Genomic DNA, 21,342 nt, shown 5'->3' with positions numbered 1-21,342 from the left:
GAAGAAGAAACATATAATGTTGCAAAATTACTTGAAAGATGATGAACTTGTATTCATTCAACTAAAAGAAAGAAAGAAATAAGGAAAAAAAGAAGAAGAAAAAAATGTATCATTGGAGGAAACATTTTTCTATATTTGCTGCAAATTTGGGTATAACAATAAAATATTTGGGTGTAACACAAAGATATTTGAGTGTATTGTTTAAGAATTTTCGGTGTATGTGTGCTGATAAGTTCTGTATAATTCAAAACTCTTCCTTTTACTCTCTTCATCTTCTACTGCTTCTTCTTCTTCTTTTTTTCTTATTCATCTTTTCCTTCTCAAGTTTTTTCTTGTTTGACTCTCTTAACAAGAATAAAAACAAAAAAATCAAACAAAGAAGAAGAAGAAACACATAATACTTCAAAATTACTTAGAAGATGATGAACTTACATTCATTCAACTAAAAGAAAGAAAGAAATAAGAAAAAAAAGAAAAAAATACAGCATTAGAGGGAATATTTTTCTGTATTTGTAGAAAATTTAGGTGTAACAATAAGATATTTGGGTATAACACGAATATATTTGAGTGTATTGTTTAAGAATTTTCAGTGTATGTGTAAACCCCAAAAAATTAGCGAATAATTAGTCAATAAATTAAATTTTAATAAAGAAAATAAAAAATGTGAATTTTATATTAAACTAGGATAAATCTCTTTAAAACGAGAATTTTGACACTTATTTCAAAGAATTTGGCCCAAGATTGGATCGAACGGACTGAACCAATTAAACCGGATCCAAACTAGGCCCGTGGAGCCCAACCGGACCCATCATTTAAATGAGCTAAAGCTCATCTTCCTCCTCATTCAGCAAGAAGCACGTTGAAACTCAAGGAGGGGAAGAAGGAGTTCCAAACCCTCACTCAAATTTCATTCTCAATAACTTTTAATTCGGAGCTCCGATCTTCACACCGTTTGCAACCACGTGTCTGCGGCGTCAAGCTCTATAAAGCCCGATACATTGTAAGGTAAGAAATTCACGTTTTCTTCCTTAATTTCCCCATTTACAGTTTCGAAAATCATTGGGCTTTGGAATTGAGATTTTGTGTAATTTCGGTGTTTAAGATCGAATTAACTTGGTAGACTTGCTAAGTCTTGTCCCAATTCTCTATTGGTGAGGTGAGAACCCTCAAACTCTATTGGATTTCTTGGTTATGTATGTTGAAAATTAAGTGTGTATGTATGGATATTCATGATATGATATAGGTGAGATGTATATATGTGGTATGAAGCTAATTGGGAACATTGGAAGCTTGGAGTTGGAAACTAGAAGCTGAATTTTTGGTGTTGAGGCTTGCAATCTTACCTAGTGGGTTGCCTCAGAAAAATACACAAAAATCGGCCAAGATATGGTTTAGGTTTCGCATATTTAATATGTAATGCCCTGTGAAAACTTAGGCTAGAGAACTATAGGATAAGTTGAAATGTACATGTATGTTAATGTTTAGCAACCTTGATGAATTTATTAAATGATATTGAGAATGAGTGGTGATTGATGGTTATGTTGCAAGTGTGGTGTTGGTACTTAATGATGAATTTAATTGAGTTTGATAGAGGTTGAATTAGCATATTTGATATTAATTAGCAAATTTTTGATGTAAGAGTTGAGCCATTCATGAGAGTGGTGTGAAGCATTTATTGTGGGTAATTGTTGAATAAAAGAGTTAAATGTACATGTTGATATGTGTGACAAGGGAGCTATGTATAAACATGAGTATAATTGTTATTGTCTTGAATTTGGAATTGTGAAGATGAGTGTGAATATGTAGCGAGTTATTGAATGATTGAGAATGTTAGGTGTGGTGTGTTGTAAAATGTATGGAAGGTGTGGGGTTGAGTATTGGTATGCCTTGGTTGTGAAATATTTGGTATGGAATGAGGTTTTGGTAAAAATAGGGGTTTGGTAAATTTTGGTAAAACTGATTTTTGATAAACTTTGGTAGTCCATAACTTGCTCTCCAAATTTTGGATGAAGATGAGATTTGTTTTAAATTAAAGAGGGTTTTATAAGCTTGAGAACGATATAAATTTTGCAAAAAATCAAATTCTGTAGAGGAAGTTATGGACGCCGAAAATTTGGTACTAAAAACTGAAAATTTTAAGGATGTAGCAGAATCAGGTTTTTTGATATGTGCCTACGCACACTGTTGAGCGCACGCACCCAGCAGTAGCAAAAATTTTGCCTGTGCGTACACACGCCTTTGTGCGCACGCATACCTGGTGTTTTTGGAAAGTGTGCGTACGCACGTCATTGTGCGCACGCACGCACCAGGATATGCTTTCTACTGGTGGCGCTCACATAGGTGAGGCGCACGCACGCCAAGTAACTCCTGATTGGTGTGCGAACGCATGCATTCATGTGCACGTACACGTTCTATTTTTCACAAGTTGTGCGCACCCACACTTGTGTGCGTATGCACACACTCTGTTTTCTAGCACCTGTGTTTTTGCCCTGTTAACCCTAGATCTTATTAGTAAGCTTAGTAACTAGTTGAAGCTAGGAAATTGAGGTAACTTGAGGATGAAGAAAAGGGTAAACGTGATGAATTATAAGAGAATGATGTGAAAGCTAAATGAATACATGTTGCTATGGCTATAAAAAACGAATGTAAGGAAATGATGATAATAAATGATGAGATTTGGGGATAACTGTGTGTGGCCAAAATGGTCGATATGGCAAGTTGAGGACGGAAGTTCCCTCTCTTGTCGTGATGTAGATGTGGGAAAGGTGGAAAGACACTCTCCTTCGTATTGTTTTCTCCCACATTCTTCTCTGGTTGCAAGGTGGAAAGGCACACTCCTTCAATGTGGAAAGGTACTCTCCTTTGTGAAACCTCCAGGAGAAGGTGGAAAGGCACTCTCCTTTGTTTATGATCCTCCTGGAGATGTGCAACCTAGAGACCAATGTCTGGGTTAGCTACCAGATGTGTCAGGTTTTGGCAAAGTATCCGACACGTGAGCTCACGGCCAGTAGGATAGGCATTCATCATATGCATTTTGTTTGTTTGTTTGCTATGCTTAATTTGGGATTGCCTAACTGAATATCTTATGATAATTGTGATAATTGCTACTTGCACTACTTGTCTCCTACCTGTGTTTGCAATTGCCTGTTTGTCTGTATTTGTAAATTCACTGGAGATGGAGGAACGGAGGAAAGGTGGACAGGTTGGGTGTTAAGATCAAGGTTCTGAAAACCGAACCGGACCGGCCAGTTCGATCGATTTAACTGCGAACCGGTGACCTTTACGGTTTGGTTCAACATAAAAAACCGCCAGAATCAAAACTGTTTTCAAACCGCTGAACCGGCCGAGAACCGGTCGGTTGGACCAAACTGGGACCCGACCGGTTTTCTTATTTTGCCCAAAAACACCAAAACGCAGCTGTTTAGCATTCAGTAGAACACCTCACCCCCAACCCTACCAACCCTAACTCCCTCAAATTCTCCAATGGCGCAGCATATACTCCCTCTCTCGTCCCTCCCATCATCCTCGAGCTGGCCGTTTCTCTCAACACTGGTGAGCTCAATCCCTCCCTTTCGTTCAGCCGCCGAACTGCTCCTGACACTGTCGACGGTTGGAGCTTCAAATCTCACTCGATCTCTCACTCAGCTAACGTCTCAGACTCTCAACAGTGGAAACACAGTCACCGGGCTCACCTCCTGCCTCCGTCGCGTAGCTCTGTTCCTCCGTCGCAAGCTCTGCTCCTCCTCGCAAGCTCTGTTCCTGCCTCCGTCGCCAGTTCTATTCATGCCTTCGTCGTCAGCTCTGTTCTTCTAAGTATTTTACTATTTTTTTAACAATAATTGTTGAATAATTATTGTTGAATAGTCTCTAAACTTGTTATGGCCTTATGGGTTGAATAATTGTTAATCTATGAATTCCTAGGTTGAATAATAGGTTGAATAATGGTTGAATATTGTTAATTAATAATTTTGAATTTGTGATTTACTGATTTTTCATTTTTCTTCTTCAATTATTGTTGTCTGTGGTTTAGGATTGATAATTTGTAGTTCTATTGTCTTTAATTTCTATTTTGAATTTTTGTTTTTACAGTGATTGACTGATTTTGTTTGATTCTGTTATGGTTCTGCTTCTGTCTTTCGTTGTTAATTTTTTTGTTATATACCTGTTGCTGTCCTTGAGAGTTGAGAACTTGAGATTATTGAGTTGTTGTATTTGGATATTTGGATACTGTAAAGTGCATTTGCGTATATTCCAGATGAATTAGAAGAGAAGCTGGTGAATAAGGTTTTAAATTGTGAAATCATGTGTTGTTGAAAGATGATAATAATGAAATTAGGGATTTGTGAATCTGAACTCTGAAGTTAGTGATTGATTTCTGATATGTTACTGATTCTGTTCTAATATGTGCTTTTGTTTCTGATTTATTACTGATTCTGTTCTATGGTCTTATCGATTATTATTTGATTTCTAGCCGTTCTGTTGTTGTTTTTAATTTGGATTATGATTTATTGATTTTAGTTATGGATGAAAGTATTAATCAAGAAGCAGTTGCTGATAATGCCTGGTTGAGTAATAATTCGTCTGCCAATTCTCCTAATTCAAATGATTCTGCTAGTCGTAATCCACCTAGTTCGAATAATAGTCAGTCACAAGGTTCTTCTAATTTATGAATTTTGATGATTGATAAATCTTCATGTTGGTTTTTAATATTTATTAGATATTTTTTTTTACTATTTAACTTTTGATATTGTATTTTAATAAGATCATATGGTTTTTATTGATGACACTTTGTTGTTGAATGCTAATTTTTGTTGTTAAATGTTGAATGCTGTTGGTAATGGTGTTTTTGCTGCTGAATGTCCTGCTGTTTTTATTTCTTTGTTTGTTTCTAAATGTTGGTGGCAGAATTTAGATATGGTCATGTTGATAATTTTTTTATTTTTCAATGTGTTGTGGCTGGTCTTTAATTTTGTATTTGGTTATGGATACTTCTTTGTTTTGTAGTTGCTGGTTTTGCTTTGATTTGTAGTTGCTGGCTCCTAATTATTGTTGGTTTTGCTGGCTTTATTTGTTGCTGAATGTTGGTGGCAGAATTTAGATATGGTCATGTTGATAATTTTTTTATTTTTCATTGTGCTGTGGCTGGTCTTTAATTTTGTTTTAATTAATAAAACTTTTATTAATTTTAGTTATGGATAATAGTATTAATCAAGAAGCAACTGCTGATAATAATGCATCTGTGAATAATAACTTGCCTGTCAATCCTCCTATTTCGAATGATTGATAAATCATGATGTTGGGATTTAATTTTTAGATATGTTCTTTTACTATTTAATTTTTGAGTTTGTATTTTGATAAGATCATATTGATTTGGTTGATGATATTTTATGTAGTGTTTTAAATTTTGAAGATATTTTAAGATTTATATTAGATTATAATTATATTTTAGGATGTTTATTTATAATTTATTTATTATTTTATTTTAAAACGGTTTTTTCGGTTGAACTACTGGTTAGACCGGTTAGACCAGTGAACCAGTGACTAGAGCGGTTCGATGACCGGTCCGATTCTCAGAACTTTGGTTAAGATAGAGTTTAAGTTGAGTTTAGAATTCCCTAGACACCTATCCCTTTTACGGTTTCTGTTTAGTAATTCTAAACTTTATAATCTGAGTGTCGCCGTTTTAGGATTGCCTCTGATATTCTCAAGACTTTATATATTATGTGCGTCGCACCTTTACCGTGCTGAGAACCCCAATTCTCATCTCATATTGTGTTGTTTTCAGATGCGCAAGTCGAGTAGCACCTTAGTAGGTGTCTGGAATTTCTGCGACGAAATAGTTTGCTTTGAAGTCTCTTTTTGTTATTTTAAAATATAATCTGAGTGTCGCCGTTTTAGGTTTGCTTTGAAAATGCCTTATCCATGTTTAATTATTGAGGATCCGCAAAACTTCTTCAGGGTATGATTACAAGTTAGGGACAAGGATGTCATTTGACATTATTCCAGGACATATAAGGAATCCTTGTAAAAAGTGGGAAAAGCCTAATGGCAAATGTGGTCGTGCCTTCAAGTGCTTCTGCCATCCTAAAGAATGCAGTGAGTGACTTCATATATTCTGACCTATTCAAAGTTTTGAAAAATCATTCTATTATTTGTCTAAATCAGTGTGATTCCCTTTTTTGCTGCAGAAGACAAGATTATACCCCAAAAAAGTCGGTCCATAAAATCTATTGGCAATAATATTCTTTTATCTTTCCTTTCTCTCATAATTGGTGCACTAGCAATATAGCATTCTTCGTAGATGTTTAACTAAGCGTTGTAGTATGTTACAAAAAGAGAAATACACTATCAGAATTTATTATTTTTTATTATTACTTAGTCAATATTAATGACTAAGTGACAGTGACGGACCCAAAAAATTTTAGAAATAGAGACAAAAATATCTATATATTAAAATAAATATTATTGCGCCTTATTGATTATACTAAAAATATAATGGAGATATAAAAATTAAAAATAGTTAATAAACACTTTTATTCTTAAATATTATTTATTATATATAATTTATAAATAAAATATTTTTTTATTTTTAAAACTTGAACTCAAAATATCTTAATTAAATTATAAATAATTTGTCATCCTAATTAATTTTATTTTTATTTATTTTTATACACATTTAATAATAAAAAAAGTGAATTATTTAACACGTTAGTGCTTATTAATACACTAGTATTTATAATTTGAAACTAGAATTATATATAAATAATTAAATACAAAAAAAACTAAACCTGCATATAAAAGTATGTTTATATAAAATAATAGAAATTTATTTTATAATTATTTTTATTTTTTTAAATAATTAAATTTTATATATTTTTAATTTAATTTTAATACACTCTCAAATTAAAAATTTTATGCATCTATTTAATTATGTATTATAATTAAAAAAAAATAAATTTTTACATTCATCACATAAATAATTATTTAAAACAATAACTGTAATTAAATGATTATGTAAAAAAATATACATATTTTGATATATCAAAATTAACTTATATGATTTTAAACAATTGTTTAACTACTCATTATAATTTTCAAATATTAATTACCACTCATTAAATTATTAAAAAATTTATTTATTATACTATTTATGACATAAAATATTTTTTAATCTAAAATAGTTATTACAAACAAGATTATTTAAGAGATAAAATTAAAAAATATTATAAAATTTTAAAATAAAGAATCTTAATTAATAAATAGATGGTGCGTTCTATCGTAGCCATTGTTTTATTGTGGCTATAGTGCCTACAAGGAGTTTACCAATTAATTGTGGACATCTGGTTTTTTTTTTTAATTTAAAAGCGTATCACTAAAAGTGTTGCTTAAAGAGAAAGTGTTACCCTTAATAGTTAACTTGGCTCTGATACCAAATTTTTAATTTTTAACTTCGAATAAAAATAATTTGTAAATTCTAAAGTATTGACCATTTCAAAATTTTTAACTTTTTAATCTTGTTTTAGTTTATAATATTCTTTTTTGCATGGATTACTGTATATAAAATCTTTTATCTGTTTGTCTTTTTCTTTAATATAATTTCTCAAATCCTCAATAACTTCTTTTATTTCTACACTTTCTCTTGTTTCTAAATATCTGTTTAATTTTTCAATTTCATTCTCCATTTTTTCTTTCAGCAGCTTTAATTCTTTTAAGTCATAATATGATTTTCCAGGCATTTATAAATTTTTTAAGTTTAATTCCAACTTGTTTATATTTATTCTTATTTCTATCTTTTTTATTATAAGATCATCAATTTCAATCTGAAGATTATTTAATTCCCTTTTATACTCCTTTATTTTACTTTTTAATTTTCTCATCCTATTTCTTTTTATTTTATTTTCTGGTTTTTCAATCTTTTTATGCTTCATTATTTAAAATTTTCGCAAACTCTATCATCGATTCATCACTATTTTCTAGAGATTCTATTAATTTTTCTAGCTCTTCAACTTCTCTTTTCAACTTGTCATAGATTATTTTTAGGGCTTCAAATGCTCTTTGATTTATTTCAGAAAACTGTAAATAATTCAAACGATTTTCTCTTTCAAAGAGCTCTTGTTTCTTGTCTTGATAAGTTACATATATTTCTTCTTTATTTATTGTCATAGTTTAGTGTTTAGGGTCTCATTTAATTTTTCGACCTTTTTTGTTAGTTCTTTTATTTCAGAACTTTCTTCTTTAATTTTTAACTTAGATAAACTTAAAGGACTATTAATTTTAGATTCTCTTATTTGAAAATTCGATGAAATTAATTTTCCTGATGGTTCTTTTAGTAATAGAACTGGATTTTCAATAGCTTTATATTTTGGTATTTCTGTTTTTATAATTTTCTGAAATAATCCATCAACATAAATCCTTTCTCTGTTTTTAAATATTATACTATGATGGCTATTTGTTAAAGCGTAATTTATTGTATATATAATTGAAAATGGTTCATCATCTTGTTCCATTAGATTCTTTCTGTGAAATTTATAAGCTAAACTTATAGATCTTCCAAGATTTTCAGTTGATAAAGGTATAGCGTATCCAAGATGGGCATTGAATTTAACATTTACGTTTGCCAAGTTTCCATGAACAATTCTAATTATTTGATCTATTGGGTCATCAGTAATTCTTTTATCACAGATTACTAAGCTTATTGGTGAATTAATTCATTTCATATATGTAGATTTGATTAAGACTTGTATAGTACTAATATGAATCCATCCAATTTTAGATCTTTTTGTTGATCCTTAATTTTCTCAATCTGTTTACTCAATTCTTCATCATTTATCAAAGCTATTTCAAGTTCTCCATTAGCGGATTTTATCTTTATAGGGGCTTCAAGTTGAATTTTTCCATAGTATATTATATTTTTTCTATTAAAAACTTCTTTTAAAAGATTTTGTTTATTAAAATTTTCATTTGATTTGAGATTTAATTCTGTTTTTAGAACAGCCTGTTTTTCATTATCTAATAAAGCAGTTAATTTATAATAATCAGATTCTTCCATTAATTCTAAACTTTCTAAATAATTCATAACTAAGAGATTAGGATAAAGGCGTACCTTTCTGGAGAAAAACTTCCTTTATTTAGTATATTTTACATAAGATGTTTTTATCTCCAAAGGGGAGATTATAGATATTAACTCCAGAAGGGAGTTTAAAACTATTTTTTCCTAAGGGAATTCTTTTTTCAGACTACAGAATCGCCTCGGCAGCTTCCTCTTTGCTCTCCTAGCATATGAGTACTCTTAGCCTCCTGCTTTCTGTTTTCTGATGCCTTCTACAATTGCCTAAGCAACCTATTTATAATGGTTGGGTCTGATGGACAATTCCCATCCTTACCCTTCTTATGACGTCATTGCTTACGTCATTGTTTATTATCTTGCACCAGCTACATTGTTGGTGCTCTATGACCTAAGCGCTTACGTCACTATGCAATAATGTTGAGAGATGCTTCAGATGTGCTGTCTTCCTCTTTCATTATGTGACCTTCAGATGCGTTGTCTTCTTCCTTTATCATGTGGGTTGATTCCGTTTCATTATTGCTTTCTTCAGATAACTCTGAGACACATAGCTGGCACTTGTGGTCTTCTCTGTCTTTTATCAAATAGCAGAGATTCCTCTTTATCCCTTCGGAGAGCTTTTCTAAGAGTCCAGATAAGTTGTAGAATGCTGATTCAAATTCCACTAAGAGTCTTATCTCTCTTTCCTCAATTTCATTCCTTTTACTGGACACAAGCAAAGTATTTCTACTTTTATAATTGATTCTTGTGTGAGATTCCCTTGTTATCTTTTGAGTTCTTTCGAAGACCCTTGCTAGTGTGCTGGCTAGTCTTCCTTCATGACTGTAGATTGTTAAATCTTGAACTTGATCAATTGGTTAAAAGTTTCCTGGGAAGACAGACATGAAGATTACTTGATGTGCTAGAACCAAACATTCTTCTTCTTCATTAAAAATAGGTTGACTATTCGTAAATTTTAGGGATATATCCCTTAGATTTACATTGTCAATCATATTTTTAAATCTCTTTACTGCATCAATGAATCCTGCAGGAAACTCACTAATAATTTTCAAATCATTAAAAATTAAAATTGTATCAATTAATCCATACTGAAAAAACTGATAGGTGTCAGATGGGGAAGCATCTGGAAATATAACCAGCTTTGTTAGTTGTTCTTTGGCAATAGGATAATATCCCAAGGTTGCCCTTTTTTCTTCAGTCCAATTCAGGACTATGTTAAGGGTTTCTCTGAGATTTGATCTACATACCCCTTTTTTTTTCCTTCATTTCAGCCCTTGTAGGACTGTTTCTTATTATTTCTGTTCTCTGGGTTTGAATTGGAGCTTTATCTGCTCTTTTTAGGGTTTGCTCTGGATGAAGAGCTTCATATTCCCTGAAAGATTCCTTTTCTTCTTCCAGTGTTAAAAACCCTCCTTTATGAATTATCCTTGATTGATGTGTAAATGGTGCTGCTTTTTCCCAGGCATCATATACTCCTTTCATGTGGCCATTATAAATTACATAATATTTTTTATCTTGGGTGGATTTTTTGATAATTTTAGCAATTGTTTTATTTTATGGAATTTTTTCTTCACCTGATTTGTCCACCACGCTTAGCTGGCTGAACTCTGATGGTTTTGGTTGTTGTGTTGATTTCATTGCTTCGATGGCCTTCTTGAGGGATTGGATCTGTGTCCTTATTTGCTGACAATGCTTGCATTTTTCGAGTTCTTGTTCGTATTTCTGAATTTCTTGATCTAATGCGTTGTAGACGAACTCCATTCTCTTGTTAATGTATCTGCAATAACATTTTTTTCACCCTTAATATATTCAATTTTTATTGGATATTGTAACAAAAATAATTGCCATCTTACCAATCGTCCATGATTATAATCAACTTTTAAATTATATCGTATGAAACCTGTTAGGTAACTCGAATCTGTCCTTAATGTAAAATCTCTGGGTAGTAAATCAATTTTCCATTTCTTAAGAGATTTAATTGCTGCTAGAGTTTCCTTTTCATGAGTGGTATATCTCTGTTCTGTTGGAGTAAAAGTCCCTGAAATATATCTGCAAAGTAATTCCTTTGAGGAATATTTAGAATCTAGTGATTCTTTTTCTTGTTCCAAACTTTTTATAGCTTTCTTAGCTTTTAGACATCCTGACCAGGTTATGTCTGAAGCATCTGTTTCTACTATTAAGTAGTCATTTTCTTCTGGAATATAAAGTTCTGGAAGTTTTTCACAAAGGTCTTTAATTCTTTGAATTTGCATACTATCTTTTTCATCCCATTTCCATTCTTTTTTAGTACTTATTTTTGGAAATAAGCTTTTAGTGTATTCTGTTATATTCTTTAAAAATCCTTGATCGGAAATATAATTTATACACCCTAAAAATCTTTGTAATTGTTTTCTATCTTCTATTTTATTAGGAAATAAATTTACCTTTTCTAGAACATTTGGTTGAAGTTTTAGCTTACCTTGAGTAGATAGAATTAATCCAAGAAACTCTATTTCTTGTTTTGCTATTCTTGCTTTCTTTTTGCTAAGAACTAATCCTTTTTCTTTATATCTTTCTAAAACTATTAATAATTTTTGAAAATGATCTTCTTTATCCTGTTTTGTAAAAATTAGTATATCATCAATGTACACTAAAACAAATTCATTTAATTCTTTTAGATTTTCTTCCATAAATCTTTGATAAATACCTGGGGCTTATTTTAATCCGAATGGTAATACATTCCATTTATAGAGCAACACACTTGTTGATTCTTTTGTTGGGCAAGTAAAAGCAGTTAATTTCTTTGTTTCTTCGTCTAAACGAAGTTGCCAATATCCTGATTTTGCATCAAGAGATGAAAACCAAGTTGCTCCTTTGATTTTTTCTAAAATAGAATCTTTTCTTGGAAGTTTATGAGCATCACCAATAGTTGCTTCGTTCATCTTCTTATAGTTAATAACCATTCTTCGTTTTCCCCTTTTAATTTCATTATTGTTTTCGACATAAAAGGCTGGAGCCGCATGAGGACTTTTACTTAATCTTATAATTCCTTTTTCCAAAAGATCTCTACATTCTAATGAGAACTCTTCTCTATCTCTTGCGGAATAAGGAATTCTATTTGGAACATTTATCTCTTTTGTAGGATCTTTTAATTTAATGCTTATTAATTCGTTAATTGTATTTTTAACATCTAAAGGATTTTCAGCACAAATTTCATCCAAAAATTCTTCTATCTTTATTTCAAGATTATTTTTCGGAATATTTATCTGAAAGTATAAATTTAAATAACATGTCTCTAAGATAGAAAATATTTTAAATTTTAGAATCTTGTCTATAGTAGTAGTTGGTATTTTTATACGTTTTGATTTTTGATTTATTGAAGAATCGTGTGGAACTTTTAAAACTATATATGTTAATTCTTGAATGAATGGATGATATAGCTTTAAAAAGTTATTTCCTATGATAAAATCCATTCCAGAATCTAACATATATATTGATGGAACAATGAACCTATAATTTTGAATAAAAATTTCAACCATCTCTGCTTTTTGGTCAATTTTATGTATTGATTTGTCAGCTATTCTAACTCTTAATGGTTTCTTTAATTTTTTCCAATCAAGTTTTATATTTGAACTAGCAAAGCATTGTGTTGCTCCAGAATCTATGAAAGTATTTATAAACTTTTCTGTTATTTTTATAGTAATAAATGTGGCATTATTACTCAGTCTCTAAGTCTGTTTTCGAGACATATTCAAAAATATAGTCTAAGTTATCATCAGATTCCTCTAATGGTTCCATGAAACAAGACTTAGCAATTTCTATTTGTTTAGTAAGATCCTTTTTTATCCTTCTTTTTCGGACATTCATTTGCATAGTGTCCTTCTTCTTGGCAATACCAACACTTACAATTTTCTTTTTTATTCGGGCAATAGTCATTTTTTTGTCTTTTGTTTTTATCGTTATTTCTTTTTCTAAAATACCTATTTTTTCTCCCGTTTGGATAGTATTTTCTTTTTCTAAATTGATATTTTCTTTTTCTTTGAAAATTTTTATTAAGACCATATTTTTGGGGTATCTCTTCATTATCCTGACAACAAATTCTAATTATATTCGCAAATCTTTTTTGAGTTGCTTCTTGCATACAACGTTCTTTTATTTCCTCTCTTATTGCAGAGGTTGCTCCACCAAAATTATTTTCAATTGTCCCTCTATTTATTTCTCTTATAAATCTTCCCATTATAAATTCATTAGCAGGATATGGAAGTTTTGTTATATACATACTAAGATAATGATTTTTATCTTCTTCTTTTAATTTGTAATAATGTATTCTATATTCGCATATATAAGATTCCACATTACATAGATCATATATCTGAATATTAGCTAAATGGTTTTTTGCTTCTTGATATTCTTTATTATAGACTTCTTGTTTATGATCTATAATATTTTTTCCAAAAAATTCTTTATATAGAATCATCATTATATATAATATCTTATCATAAGCTGTTGCTTTTGTTGCTAAATCTTCTATTATTTGGTTTTCTTTTGATGTCATATAATCTCTTATAGTTCCTTTAGTATGAAACCCTATGTAATTCCAAATATCTCTTCCAGACAATTCACTAGACTTTGGATTAGTAAAAGCTTCTAATAAAAAGGAATTCAACCAATTTTCGAAAATTTCTTTTTACAATCTAAGTCAAGCATTCTTTCTCCTTCCATTTCCTGGATTTTAGGGACGTATTTTGATGGTATTTTTGTATATTTTGAATCTTTATTTATAAACCCTTTTTTAAAAGCATAATTATCAAAACCTGTTTCCCATTTAAATTGAGATTGATTATCCTTAGATGTTCCAGCTTTATTTTTAACTTGTATTGGAATTGCTGGTTCTTCGTCACTTGAATAATCTAAGATATGTTCTTCATTTTCTATATTTTCAGAATTTACTAATTCTTCTTCTATTTGAAATTCCTGTTCCATAATATTATTTTCTTGAGCCATTTTTAATTGTTTAAAAAGCATTGTAACTTCTTCTAATTTTTCTTCAATGTTCATAATTTTAGTGGTGGTTTTACTTTTAAATCTGTTATGTTGATTATGTTTTGAAATTTTTCTTCCTTGGGATTCTCTTTTTCCTTATTTCTTTAAAATTTTATGGATGTTAATATTTCTTCAAGCATATCTACTATAGAATTTAATTGTGGGTTAAAAGTATGATATAGATGTGGGGAATCATTTCCATGGAAACATTTTTTAGAAATTCCGTGTGAAAAATAAGTTTTTTCAGGTTTTTGAAGTCCTTCAATAAAACTTATAGTAAAATAAAGATTTTGAGAAAAATTATTTTGTATTGATTTTAAGAATTCGGTGTCATTACAGTTAACATTAGTTAAAATCATTAATTTTTGATCTATTAATTTTGATAACTTAATTATTTCTTCTCTTAAATCTTCTAATTTACTTTTTTCCATTAGATGACGCCTTTCTTTGTGAAGAGTTACGGTTTTAAGTGAAAAGTGTGGTTTTAGAATATGTGGTTTTGATTTTGCCACGTAAGCACATCTTTGAATTTTATTAAAGGTGCATTTTATAGCCACCACTAGTTACCATAGGCATGGCCACCAGAGACTTGGCCTAAATAGATACTATTTTTTTCTTATTTCAATTAATTTAAAAAAAAAGATATTAATTATTTTATTTATATTTAAAAAGTTGAGTTTTAGTGTGATAATTAATTAATTAATTAATTTTAAAAATTATATTAATACTATTCATAAATTTTTTATTGAGTTAATTTATTTATTTATTTATTTTTATATTAAATCAAATTTAACAAAATAAAAATGGTTACATATTAAATTTAATAAAAAATTATTTTCAATATAAATCTCAAAATAAAATTTTCTAAATTTTTATGGGAGCAAAAAGTATCATCATATTAAAAATAAATATATATATTTATATAGAATTATTACATTTTTTTTTTAATTTAGTGGGGGCAAGTACCCCTTCCCTAGTACTTAGGTCCGTCCCTGCTAACTGATAATAAAAAATAATAAATTTTGATATTTTTTTAATATTTTTCGTTTAATTCGATGGTCAAATCTCAATTGTTGAATGTAACTTCAGGCACAGTTATGAACTCATGATATCGTTTTTTATCCATTTTATTCAGTTCTGTTCTCAAATACTACCAAATTTCTAATGCCATTAAATTTTCCACGTTACCATGTCATCATGATAGGGTGAATTATATGATTGTTGCCACATGAAATTCAAGCCCATTATAAATGGTGATCTAATAACCACTCATGAGAACCGAATTGGGTTGAAATAGTATTAGCTCACTAGTAAGTTTAAATAAGTGTCGATAATTTGAATCTCACTTTGTATATACAGTAATTTATTGGCCAACGATCATGGTTCTGAAAACCAAACCGGACCGATCGGTTCAACCGGATTAATTAGGAACCGATCAGCTAGCCAATCCGGGTAAACCTAGAAACTGTCTAACAAAAAATCAATGAAAAACTGGTCAAACCGACGGTTAACCGATAAACTAATAAAATCGGTCGGGTTTGACGATTTTCAAAGGTTTAAAAAAAGCCCCATATAAAAGCCCAGCTACCCCGTTTCTCTCAGAAGAAAACCCTATTTCCCCTTTCTCTCTCCCTCTGAGTTCCACGCCGCCACCACCCCTTTGAGTTCCAGCGCCGCCACCACCACCAGTAGCGTCACCTTCTTAGCTTCTCTGTCCTCGTGGTGTCGCCAAGCTTGCCTCTGTCCTCGTCGTCGTTGGCCGCCCCTCTTTTCCTCCTGGATCCATTCTCGTATCGCCAGATCTACTGGGAGCTGTTGTTCTCGTCGCTGTTTCTGTCCTCGTCGTATCGTCAAGCCACTTCAGTCATTGTCATCGTCGGCCTTCCTGAACTCGTCTCTGTCCTCGGCGTTTTTGCTCGTCTTTGCCCTTTCTCTGTCGAGTTCATAGCGCAGTTCGAGCGTTACTTTCTGCCGCCGTGGACTCTTCCCCGTTTCACTCTGCCGCCATAGAAAATTACACAGTTCGATTATGTTGCTCTCCCTCTTTCTTGAGTTATTCGATCGGTAGTTCAATTTGTTTTTTTTTTTAATTTTGTTAATTATAATGATTATGATTTGCTGTTTTTATATTCTGAATTCTGATGGTTGGATAGATTAAATTCTGATTGTTGTAATTGCAAAAAATATTTCAATTGGATTACCTATGTAACTCTGTTGATTAACTGAAGAAAATATGGTTGCTGCTTCATTTGATTTTCATCTTTTTTTTGTTACTTTTGGAGTATTTTTATTAATGATTGCTGGTACCTTGTTGAAGTTTTTAGAATAATTCTGTTGATTTTAAAAAATTAAATTATACATTGATGCCAATAACTATGGCAAGCTTTTTTTTTCTTTGAGATAATGTACTTCATAAGAATTTTTAAAGAATTTAAAGGTATATTTTTTATGACTGAAGTTTTATTTTGTTATAGGTAATTTATACTAAGTTTATTTAGTTGAAAATTTATTGAATTTAAATATTAAAAATGATATATTAATTTTTTATAATTTTATTTTATATTTAATTAAATCGGTTGAATTCCGATTGAACCACGGTTAAACTATTAAATCGCTGAATCGGTCATTTCACCGGTTCATTGACCGGTTCGGTTTTTGCAACTTTGCCAACGACAAACTTTTAGGCTGTTTCTAAGAATAGGACAGGACAAAATACTGAGAATAGGACAGGACAATACACTGATAGATAGAAACACAAAATTTTGTGTTTTTATATTCTGTTTGGTGATAAACTAGAACAAATTATGAAAATTCAATTTATTCTCATTTTTTTATTCAAAAAATTTGAGATGAAAAATATAATAATAAAAAATATAATTATGAAAAATTAACAAGAATAATGAAAAAAATAAAAATAAGTTGTATTTTTTGTTAGTGTCTCCGTGTTTTTTCTGTCAGGATGAACACAAAATACACTAATTCAGTGTTTTTGTAAACATTATCTCTATATTTTCTTTGCCAAACATCATATCGTGTCTCAGTATTCCTATCTCAATGTCCTATCTCTATAAATAAATACAACCTTATATACTAAATAGAGTTTTAATTTTCAACAGATTAATCCTTAACCTTGGCGAATTAGAGGATAAAAAGAAATAAGCACTGACGAGTATAATGCCAACCATAATACATTCTTGCAGTTTATGTATAACAAAGTTTAGGCCGTTACGTAATGCCTCCTACTAGATCTCATGGTTGCCCAAGTTCAAACTAATATTTTCGGTCGGGCTCCGTTTCACACTTTTTTATGATATTGGGCCTAGGCCCAAAAGAAAGAAGCTGCATAGTAACACTATCAGTATATTATGTCATTATTTGTGCAAAGCTTTTGGGCTTCCTCCCAGCCCACTTCTGGAGCACGGATGTCGCAAGCATTCGTAAAGAATAAAAAATAATACTAATTTGTTTACACGTGTAAAAAAATTATACACAAACAAATAATTATATATTGTCTAATAAAAATAATTTATTTTTAAATTTAATATTTAAAAATTATTTAAATAAAAATTTTAATTAAATGACCATGTAAATTTTTTTTAATTCTTAAAAGAAAAAATATTTGTGAGTAAAAAAATAAGTAGCAGAAAATTCATAGTTATTTTGTTACTAAGATATTAGTATTATTCTTAAAATATTTTGATTTTTCTGAATAATTTATTATCTATTATCTATTATTAAAATTAAATTTTTTCAATTAATAGCATAACTAACGTGACATGTTCTTAAAAGTATTTTAAAATTTATTTTATTTGATTTGCAAAAATTTTAAAGATTTCTCTAATAATTTATCATTTCACCTGGATATTAACTCTATTTGATATATATATGAATGATAAGTATTATTTCTACATTTCTTGATTAATTAATAAAATTAACAATCAATGTTGATAATTACTAATTACTTCATTCTCCATTTCCCGTTTTCCAGCCGTCCCTACGGAGATTCCCATTCCCTATTTCTTCATATTTTTATAAAAGTTTTTAATAAAAAACTTTTTTAAAAAGTTGAAATATATATATATATATATATATATATATATATATATATAGTACATTAAAAAACATAAAAATAAATTTTGTTCAAATTATAAAATAATATATTAATTAAAGTTTAACATCTAAGTCCAACAAAATAAAATAATACGGTAATATAAGAAAATAAAATAAGTTTTAACATAAAAAATTGTTATACTTTAAAGACAAATAAAATTATTACTTATTTGTTTTATTATTTTTAATATTAAAAATATTTAAATTTTAAATTTAATTAATTTTGTAAAATTTTTATAACATAAATTGCTATGCAGGCTTTTATTTAAAAAAATAAAAAAATACTTTATAAGTTTTTATATAAGTAAATATCCTAATTGTATAAGCGTAAAAATGAATTCTTCCATGTATATTGACATGATAAATTTATATGCGAGAGGGGGAAAAAATGCATAATTTAAATATAAAGTAGATTACTGGTCACCCTTATCTATGTCATACTAACTTGCAAAGCATAGGAAACATCCTTTGAAGTCTGAAGTAAAGAATAAATTTGTATTCAGTGAAAGGACATAAAATGAGATACCAGAATCAAGCAGCTACCGGACAATGTTTAATTATTTATCATAGGCTCATAGCTATAAATATTTGTATGTACTTTAAAATTAAATTATTAGAACACGATTAGAATTAATTTATATACAAATAACTATAAAAACCATCGCTTCAAAGGGATGAACATGATAAAAATTGTTTTACCATATGGAAATAAGAGTGCTTGTAATGATTGTTTTACCATATTGCAGGGACCATGGTGTTACAAATACCTGTCAATGGGTCTAAGGACAGAAAAAGAAGAAGAAACGAAGAATAGACCATATTGGTAATAAGCAAGTAAAGACAATAACATTATTTAAAACGTTGAAGAAGCTGCTTCCAATGATTTTGATATCAAATGAAAGTGACCCCAACCAAGCTTAATCTTAAGCTACTTCATACTTCATCCTTAAGAGTAATTAAGGCACATAATTAAACTGCAATAAGCTCGAGCATTAAGCAAATCAAAATTAAATCATAGTCTCCATCAATAATGGTTATGATGAAGAGGTTTATCTTTTAGCTATACATACAAAATTTGTATTTGTAGGAGCATAGGAGAATAATGTGGTCCAGATATTGTTCAGATGATAAAATTCTTAACTTTATTCTTTACTACTATTATACTATAAAGGGATAAAATTCAAGTAAGCTAAGAAGCAAACCAAAATTTAAATTTCCCTTTAAGAAAATCTTCATCAATGATTCATGTCTTGAATCCAAACTTGTTTTAGTGAAAAAAAAAAAAAGAGAGGACATAGTATCACACAAATTACACAGATAAATTGTTCTGTCTTGATAAGCCTCATGACTCAACATTTCTACAATTCTAAAAATATTTTCTCTGTTTCCTATGATATAGGAAATGAATCAATATGTATCCTTACAAGAAGAAAAGAAAGAAGAGGACCTAAAGCAAGTACAAAGGCCTCTTTAGTAATTCTGTAAGAACAGAAAGAAATATAAAGATGTTATGAGATACTATGTAGAGAAGAAACATACAGAATAAACAAAATAAATTTTTCTTTTTTCGGAAAACAAAATTTTCCAACCAAAGCTAGAAACAATGGGACAAAGGCACTCAATCAGTGAGTGTATCTTTGTCTCTATTATCTCAGTGTCTTTATATTTTCTGTCTTAAAACATTTAGTAAAAAGAAAAATAAGGAGTGAGATGAACAAGTTCCAGTTTTATGCAGTCTTACAAGCATAGATGAGGAATGAGAATTCAAGAGCATCTTTATCTTTGAGTGAAGGCTTCTCTTGCAGCCACAATCTGCTATCCAAACCACTCCTTGTTCTGAACATGAACACTGCATACCCAGAAGAAGAAGAAGAAGAAGAAGGATTGAAGAACCAGTTATGAACATCCCAAAGTAAATCAACCAGCAAACCATCAACAAAAATTGTTTGATTTCCCCTGAAATTCCACTGAAGCCTCTTCACACGGATCACTGTCTTCTTATCAATGCAAACCATCAGAGCCGGTGGCGACGAAGACGACAGCGACGAAGACGAAGAAGACTTTAACAACCCTTCATTTCCATTTCCACCACTGCACCTTATCATGATATCATGCCACGTTCCATTTTCACAGAACTGAGCCTTTGTGGTGTAAAGTGTGTTACCTGAACAATGTTCTCTTCTTGATAACAATGAGAATTTACCCGAACTTGTTGCTGCCATGGCTTTTAGCTTCTTGGTAACTGATTCTTCTGCTATGTGACCAATGATCAGTGCTATTTCCAAACCAACAACAACCGCAACATAGTAACCATCAACCGGTTCAGGTCCAGTGTCGTATTTAGCATTGGAAAGATCCCAGAAGACTTCAATTCTTGACTCATGATTGGAAGATTCAACCATCAATTTGCTTCCTTTCTTCTTCCTGAAGAACCTTGAATTGGTGTTGAGCCTGAAAGGTGGTGATGGTGGATCTTGTGTTCCAAAGCTTATAGTGAGTCCTTGATTGGAGAAGCTCTTGCACCATGTGACTGTGATCATCAGAATCTGGTGCTTGTTGGAGAGTGTTGATCTGTAAACAGAGGAAACTGAGTTTCTTGTTGAAGGTGTGAGGCTTGGATTGATGCAAGCGTTGCTTGATGATGAATAGCTAGAACATGAAGCTTGTTGTCTCACATTCACTGCGTTCTCACTAAAACATGAAATTATGTCCCTCATTTTCTTGTTCTTTTGGTAAGTTTTGTTTAAAGATCTGAACTTTTTGGTGAAATGGATAATGGGTAGTTTTTGTTTATGGGTTCTATGAAGGAATCATAATGAGGTGATTGATTCATTTGCATGTGTCTTTGGAATTGTGAAGGGGAAAACTCAGAGGAAAAGAAGAAGAAGAATAGTGCTGTCACAAAGGACCATTACCATTTAATTTCAATTTAATAAATATATATTATATATGCTTCTTACCATATAGTACACCCTTTACTTATATACCTCTATATTATTAAAAAAGAAGAGGAGGTTGAGGCAGATACCTAGGTGGCGTGTGCTTTTTAAAATCAGTTATGCCAGTTAATACAAGAATTTAAAAGTTGATAAAGCAAAAAAGTCTTACCTAAAAAGGATACATATATATTGTTGGATCCTCCCTCC

At 30.4% G+C, this 21,342-nt stretch overlaps 1 protein-coding gene across 1 annotated transcript; it reads right to left on the bottom strand.

Moving 5' to 3' along the window:
- Positions 1-19,496: 19,496 nt before the first annotated feature.
- On the bottom strand, positions 19,497-21,107 carry LOC130945948 (uncharacterized). The gene has a single exon (XM_057874635.1). It carries the CDS (start codon positions 20,911-20,913, stop codon positions 19,924-19,926), a length of 990 nt encoding a protein of 329 aa, XP_057730618.1. The 5' UTR covers positions 20,914-21,107; the 3' UTR covers positions 19,497-19,923.
- Between the last annotated feature and the right edge of the window lie 235 nt (positions 21,108-21,342).

Source organism: Arachis stenosperma, chromosome 8 (genome assembly GCF_014773155.1).
Source record: "Arachis stenosperma cultivar V10309 chromosome 8, arast.V10309.gnm1.PFL2, whole genome shotgun sequence".
NCBI lineage: Eukaryota > Viridiplantae > Streptophyta > Magnoliopsida > Fabales > Fabaceae > Arachis > Arachis stenosperma.
Note: the sequence above shows the minus strand (reverse complement) of the source record. Positions and strands in the feature narration are given on the sequence as shown.

What these genes read in the sequence shown, in the direction of transcription:
- LOC130945948 (XM_057874635.1), bottom strand. Translation starts at nt 20,913, where the DNA reads ATGAGGGACATAATTTCATGTTTTAGTGAGAACGCAGTGAATGTGAGA.